Source organism: Theobroma cacao, chromosome 1, assembly GCF_000208745.1.
Source record: "Theobroma cacao cultivar B97-61/B2 chromosome 1, Criollo_cocoa_genome_V2, whole genome shotgun sequence".
Taxonomy (NCBI): Eukaryota; Viridiplantae; Streptophyta; class Magnoliopsida; order Malvales; family Malvaceae; genus Theobroma; species Theobroma cacao.
In genome coordinates this window covers 9,997,213-10,005,081 of record NC_030850.1, presented here as the reverse complement: position 1 = coordinate 10,005,081, position 7,869 = coordinate 9,997,213, and the positions used below count along the sequence as shown (strand labels likewise).

At 32.0% G+C, this 7,869-nt stretch overlaps 1 protein-coding gene across 1 annotated transcript; it reads left to right on the top strand.

The window, feature by feature from the left end:
• On the top strand, nucleotides 607–6,217 carry LOC18612182 (membrane-associated progesterone-binding protein 4). Its single transcript, XM_018115545.1, has 8 exons — nucleotides 607–796; nucleotides 922–998; nucleotides 1,100–1,171; nucleotides 2,052–2,089; nucleotides 3,076–3,119; nucleotides 3,603–3,649; nucleotides 4,653–4,827; nucleotides 5,823–6,217. Exons 1-8 carry the CDS (start codon nucleotides 704–706, stop codon nucleotides 5,988–5,990), a joined length of 714 nt encoding a protein of 237 aa, XP_017971034.1. The 5' UTR covers nucleotides 607–703; the 3' UTR covers nucleotides 5,991–6,217.

Genomic DNA, 7,869 nt, shown 5'->3' with positions numbered 1-7,869 from the left:
ATAAGAGTAATAAAAACAAGTTAGGCCTTGATTGACATAGTGATGAGATTGACTCTAAAATAATAAAACAAAGTGAGAGAAAACTAACCATTAAAAACATTATATTAAACTTGATAAATTATGTAGTTTTAAAAATATATTCAATAATTACAAAACTAATAAAATCAATGAAAATTAATAAAAAACATTGTTGAAAATAAAAAATATATATATCAATAATAATTATGACAATTTAAGACAAAAAATTATCAAAAATATTTCAACAAAGATTAAAGTCCCTCCTTTGCCATAGACATCTTTAAAATGTGAAAAAAAAAATGCACAAATAAAGACAAAACATAAAAAGAAGAAGTCCATAAAATTTGAAAATATTGATTAAAATGATGATATTTTATTTATTAAAAAAAAGAGGGCATGTTAGCATATTAATGATAGTTTTTTTTTTCAAAATTGACTTAATTAAACAAATAAATTATAATATGGAAATTTTGAGTATCCAAAGTCCAAACCCAAGAAGAAGGACTGAAGTGAACATTTCATTAAAGCAGGGGACCGAATTTGAAATTTGACTAACTTGAAGTAAAAGGACTCAAGTGAACATAAACGATTGTAAACGACAATCGTTTTCTGCCGTTTACTTCCGCCCGCGTACCGAAACCGAGTCAGTGATGTTGAAAAAATTCGAAGCTCAGCCCTGAAAGCAATGCCGGCAAAGAAACTTATAACCTCTTCTTGCTTTGGAATCGCAGTTCTGGTGGCCCTCATCGCCTTTCTCCTCAAATTTCACACTCGACAGGTCTCCCCTTACCTCCTTTTTTTCTCCTTTTGGGCTGCCCTTTCTTTTTTTTTTTTCCTTTCTGTGCGTGAAAACTGGAAATGTTTTCTTCTTGTAATTCTTGTTTTGATCTGCTGCTTTTGCAGAAATTATTCACTGCTGAAGAACTGGCATTTTACAATGGAACCGATGAATCATTACCCATACTCTTAGGAATTTTGGGGTACTCCCTTTGCCTCGTTCTTCATGCTTAGATAGTATTGATAATAATTATTATTGCATATTGTTTATAAATGCTAATCCAGATAAAATACTTTGTGACAGTTCTGTGTTTGATGTAACAAAAGGAAAATCTCACTACGGTGCTGGAGGAGGTTACAATCACTTTGCTGGAAGGTTTTCTTTTTCTTTTTCTTTTTTAACTTGGATGTTTCTGTATTGTTCTTTAAATGAAGTTACATTTATTCACATGCTTGGTGCTTTTGTTAAAATTTTAGCTTGCTTTGCTAGTTCTCAGAAAGATTTATGTCCTTTAATCACTAATAGTACATTTCTCGTATTTATATTGGATTTTAATGGCATTGATGTAGCATGGGAGCTTTCTTGTTACATGCAATTGGTTAGCTTTATCAAAGCCTTATTTAACCAGTTCTTATGTGGAGAGTTTATTAAAGCTTTTTTGAATGTGTGATCAATTGTTTTTGGTACGAGTGGTTCCATATAAGCCTTTGAGTATTAAGATTTAGTTTATCGAAGAAGAAAAAAGCACTGTTTCCTGTCCTGACTACTGCTTCCTTTAATTTCGTTTCACGATGGAATCTTATGTACATTACACGTTCTAGAAAGTAAGTTCTTTGTTTCTCTTTTTCCTTCTCCTCATTCTTCCCCTTCTAGTTCTGATGCCAATTTGTGTTAAAGTAGGAACATAAGCTTGACATATTTTGCATTGATGGCAAATTACACCTTTTATTCTGACTTATTTAATTAATTGGTTTAAACTGTGTGATCCTTTCGGGATACAGGTCTGCACATATTATTTGCTGATTGTATTTATACATTAGTTGCTATCACTTGTTATAATTTGTGATGTTGTAGTTGCAAACTTTCTGATATGTGGTTACCAAATCATTTTCAAGTATTGAGACATATATTCGCAGTGGCTAAAGTTTATTGGGCTATCTTCATAGGCCAATTACATCTTTTTCCATCTGCTTTCACTATATTTCTGGACTTGCAAACTGATAGCTCTTTTGCTGTATTCTTCCTGATGATTCAGAGATGCCTCCCGTGCTTTTGTTTCTGGAAACTTTACAGGTGAATGTTGTGATTTTATTTCTTACTTATCAGGATGATAACTTTGAGAGTTTTATATTTCATAGAAAATGACTTAAAGCTGCTCACTGAATCAAAGGATGGTGCAAAGGAAGACAATTGATCTAGTACACTGAGTTATGAGATATTCTGAACCAATTATGATTTCTCATTGACTGAGTCAAATGACTGCATCATTTATTTTGATTGCTTGCTTCACCATGAAATGCAATGTAAACCCATTTGAGGGGGTTTGTGTTCACATGTTCTTGCTAGGAAGTCATATCAAGCTTGCCCAGTTGGTAAGCTTCACATTCTAACATGACATTGTTCAACTGAGCAGGAGAAATCCTCAATGATGAACTTTATCGCCACCTTCAGAAGATTTTCAAGATAGTGAAGATCGTTTTCATAATGCTTGTGCTAATCACCATTTGCACTTAGGATCATGAAAAATTTGGGAGGATTATAGTCCCTTTGAGTCAACAGCCTTGATGCAAACAACAAAGATGTCAAGAAAAGTTAGGACTAAATTCTAAGGAATCCATAATTGGACTGATTCATGACTTTATTAATGCTACAATGGATATGAGCTATTGTGCCCATTTGATTGCATGCTATAGTTGTATAAACCTTTTATTTTTATTTCTTGTTAAGTTTTTTTTGCTGGACAAAAATGTTTCATTTTACCACATAGAAAGAACTTCACTTCTTGGTGTAACCTTAGGTTATTATGTTAAATACAAACACAACAGTGAGCATTTGAAAACTGAAATTTAGATGGCCTTTGATATCTCCTGTCTATCTTAATGAAGGAATGCACATTCATTGTGCCTCCCTTTAGTACCTTAAATTAACAAAACGTCAGCCTCTGTATGTGGAAGTAATATATTTGTAGGAAATATTACATATCCAAGAGCCACTATAGTTCTTTTCCTTTTGTTAGATTTCTTAATATTTTATCTCTTGTTTCTTCGTTTTTCATACAGGAGATGGACTCACAGACTCATTGCGAGGTTTATCCAGCACTGAGGTAATGATGTTATTTGCGCTTCCCTTTCAGGGATATGCTGTTATATATGCGACCTTTCCTTTAGCCTACCTTTGATCTGTTCAAAGAGCAAAGTTGAGCTTAAACTTTAATCAGAAGCAAAAAAGAAAAGTTTACCTCATATTAGCTCAAATTACACTTTAATTGAAAAGAGTGCTTAAATTTTTTTTAGGCATCTTTGTCTGCTGTTTAGGGCTTGGTATATCCTATCTCTTTTTCTTAGAAATGCTTTTTTGCTGGCAGTCACACTTTTTATTTATTTATATATTAATGCATGTTTCTTCACTGTTTAGTATGCTAGTTTTTTACTTGTTTTCATATTTATAATAATAATACTAATTACGTATTTACAAAAAAAAAATAACTTTGGGTTTTACCCTTTTTTTCTTTTACATATTCCATGTCTAATGCCATATTATTAATATTAAAAGTTCATTTCTCTCACTCAGTTATTCATGTTTGTAGGTCCACAGTGTAGTTGGATGGCGGGACTTCTACTTCAAAAGCTACAAGTGAGTCCTTCTCCCTCACTGTTCAGTAATTCTTTACATGAAGACCTTTTTTGTTTTTTTTGGTTCAGATTTCTTCGTAGACTCTAGAACATTGATAATTTACTTCAAACTTATCAGGAAGAAAACAGGTGTCCCATGGATGTTTGAGTGCCAAAACCACTAAAAGACTGGAGTTCTCTGCTTCATTTTTCAATATCTAATGAAAGGCTTTAGGTTTAACTGAATTTATTTCCTATATGTTTGGCAATACGAGAAGCAATATATAAAACATCTTAGGAACTATGTTATATTAATTTGTTTTGCAATAACATTTTGTGAGTCATTTGCATAAGGTTCGATAATATCATAGATGAACTGCGATGTAGGAGAGGACAGTGACAGTGAGGAGGAGGGGGAAATGCTTGATTAGTACATTTGTTCATGAAATATTTTGTGGTTTTTAGGGTCATAAAGAGCAAGGACCAAGGAGGCATGCTTTAGGGAACAAAGTGTAAATTTAGGAGTGACTCTGGGCAATGTAAACTGTGAATGCTGCCCAAAAAGAGTCAAAGGAGTTGTATTAAGGTTTTTGGGCGCAGTATTTCAATTCAGAGTATTCTAGCAGTACCTGAATCATGTTATTGTTTCCTAGTATGTCTAGTTCTGAAATTCATTTGCTCTATCCTGTATGTCTACCTGTACCTGAACCATGGTATTGTATCTTGATATTTTCAGAAGATACAAGAAATTATTATGTCAATTTGATTTTGCTTGGTGCTGATCTTTCCGCAAATCAGCTTATTATGTCCATTTTGACAAAAGTCTAGTTGGTTCGACAACTTCAGTGTAGACTCATTTTCTTTTTTTTCTTTTTCCCTCCATATACGATTGTACCATGTTAGTGATTTTGGTCTAATGGTTGCCTTTTGTTTTCTAAAATATTAAAAATGAAGAATATACTGACAATCAACATCAGCATAACAAAATGCCTTGGAATGTGCTTAATTCTTGATTTTTATTGCAGATTTGTTGGAAGGCTTGTAGGTCGCTACTATGATAGCCAAGGAAATCCCACAAAATATCTGAAGGGAGTAGAAGCAAAGGCTGCTAGAGGAGCACAACTTATGGAGAAACAAAAAAATATGGAAGCTAAACAACCCAGTTGCAATTCAAGATGGAGTCAAGATGATGGTGGAGAGGTATACGCTTTCACGCTTTGAAAATATGCTGTGAAATATTCTAATATAACTTTAGCAAAGTAACACTGCTGAAATTTGCACCCTGCTCTTACCTGCCAACAAAAAAAAAAAAAAGATTATCTCCAGAAAAGCCATTTTTGTGCTGAATTTCATCTGTAAAGTGCAAAGCTTAGCTAAAAGAACCTCCTAACTTCTGTCAAGCTAATATCCCCTAAAGCTCCAGTGGCTTCCATGTCCTTGCAAACACGTAATGATTTCCTGGGTTTCGTAAATATAGTAAATGAGCTAAAACTACGATGAGATATAGGACAGATGTAAGCAGATGATGGAGCCTACTAACAAATGTCTAAATCACCCTTGATGCTTATCACTTTTGGTACGAGGATAGGCCAGTGGCATTAGTACCATTATTATAAGCTATTGTTGCGCAGCCAGAAATGGAATGAGAAAAGTTTAGAGCATACTTATGTGCACATTTGCTCATGCTCCTACACACACACAAGGGAGAAAGCTTTGACCTAGTTTTTAAATTTCAGCATAAAGACTGGTAAGGGGCCTCATTTCACAACTCTAGATGATCTATTCACATACCTTGATGTGTATGATAGACTTTTATATGTCTTCATATTCTCTTTTGTTTTTTAATATATATGGGGGAAGGGGGATTTCGAATGACCTTTTTGAGCAAGGAATACATACACCAATAATTGAACCAAATACTTGAGGTGTTATATGTCCTCATATTCAGATTTTTTTTTTTGATGCAATTATTATTGCCCTCCTTATTCCGTCCCCTAATGAGTAACTGTAAATTTGTTTAATTTCTTTTTCTTTTCTTTCAAACAAAAGTTTTGATAGTGGCATTTGCTAATAAGGAGTGGGTCTTTGAGATGTTACATAAATGATTAAACATGAGAGATGACTACACCTCACTGTGATTTCACAGGCATCACTAATTGTCACCCTGCTCTATCTCTGCTTATTATCTTGTTCAGGTTTGGTGCGATGATGGCTTCCCAAGGTTGGTCCAGAGACCTTTAGAAATTGCTCTGACGGGAAAGATGAGCAAGAGATGTGCCTGCTTTAACGAAAGTCAACTTGGGCAGCCAGGGCTGGAGGTGTATAACGGATGTGATTATCTGGCCAAGAGATGCCGAGTATAGACAATAATAGAATTCACTTGTATATTTAAGTTTTGGAAGATCTGATGAACAGTTCCAAGATAGATTGCAGAACAGGGAAGTATACCCATGTTTCCTGCTTGCTCCATTTCACCAATCCATAGTGGATACAGTTTGGTAAGTTAGGCTAAAATCAGAGATAGTGATAACATAGATGTCTCGTACCCAAGTGCAGTTGTGAAATTTATTCTTGGTTGATATTGTGATTATTTGTTTATGTTTTGTGAAAAATAAATCAAAAGTAAAATGTAAACAATTAAAAATAAATAAAAAAACAAATAGTAAATAGTAAAAACATCAACTAAATGTACATATTAACTGATCTTTAGAAAATTCTTAAAAAATGAAAAAAAAATGGCTTATCTTGATTAATTGAAGATTTCATCATATCAATCTCAATCAAATAAGAAAAATTGATAACTAAATACCAATAATAACTATTTTTTTAATCTATGTATTAATTGAACAAAACATTAAAATTTCGCCAACAGTTGGAAGCAGAATAAAGAAAAATAATGGGTAGGCCAGGGAAATTATGACAAATAAGTTTAATGGGTGCCTTCTTAGGGTGTGAAAAATAAATCAAATTAGCGAGAAAACCCTTCAAGAAAAATAAGTACAAGTCTTTATAATGTATTGTACACATTGATATAATTAAATGATTATTGTAGAACATACATGTTATATAATTGTTATGTACAATTTTGTATATATATATATAAATTATTATAAACTTATGTACATGTTATTATGATAAGATGTATATAATATCATAATAAAATGTACATATCATTTAATTACAGGGTAAAATATCATATATTTTTAAATTTTAATAAAAATTACACGAAAATCTATTAATTATCAAAATATACACTTCGTCTTCAACGTTAATGTTAAATATGAATTTTTTTTTTTCATTGTTTTCTTTCTCTCAGGCTGATAGACGATGTCCCTTTGCACTGATCGATCACGCATCTCCACTCTACGCTCCTCTGGAGGGTACTAAATCAGTGCTCCCTTATAAGCCTTGATCGGGCTCTCCAAGGAAGCCTTAAATCAGGCTCCCCAAAAGAGCACTGGAGCTCTCCAGGGAGCACCGGATCTAGTGCTCCCTTACGGAGGCCCGATTGATTGTGCTCCCCTGAGGAGCTCGATCTCTGACCGCAGGCGGCTGAATTTTTTTAAAATAAAAATTATAATTTATTTAATGATATTTTTTAAAATTAATAAATAATTTTAAAAATATTATTATATCATCAAATTAATAAAAATATTAACAATTAAGTAACAATAGAATTATGTGTCTAGCGAAAATATTTTTTAAAATAAAGTGTCTATTTTGAAAATTAATGAATCTTTATATAATTTTGATCAAAATTTAAAAATATTTAAATATTTTATCCTTAATTATAATATACAAGATAATTTCATAGATATTTTAACATTTATTGTCTGTATATTATTATAAAAAGATATGCATATTATTATAATAAAATATGCATGTCATTAGCAATGATGTAAAAAATGTGTGAAATTCTTTTGGATGTTTTAATCTTGATAAGATGCATATTCCTATAATATGATGTATATAGTATTTTAATTAAATATATGTTTAATTTAGCTATTATGTACAAGATGCGTGAAACAATTACGTGATTTAAATATTAAAAGTTCAGAATGATTATTAAAATTTTATGTATATTTTTTTTATTTTTTATTATAAAATGACGTACATGTTTAATCTCAATGTAATTTTGATTTCTTTAGTATGTTAAAATCAATAGCAAAAAGGGCATTTTCGTCTTCACAATAAATATTTCATTACACGTACCTTGCATTGCACCAAACGGTACTTGTGAAG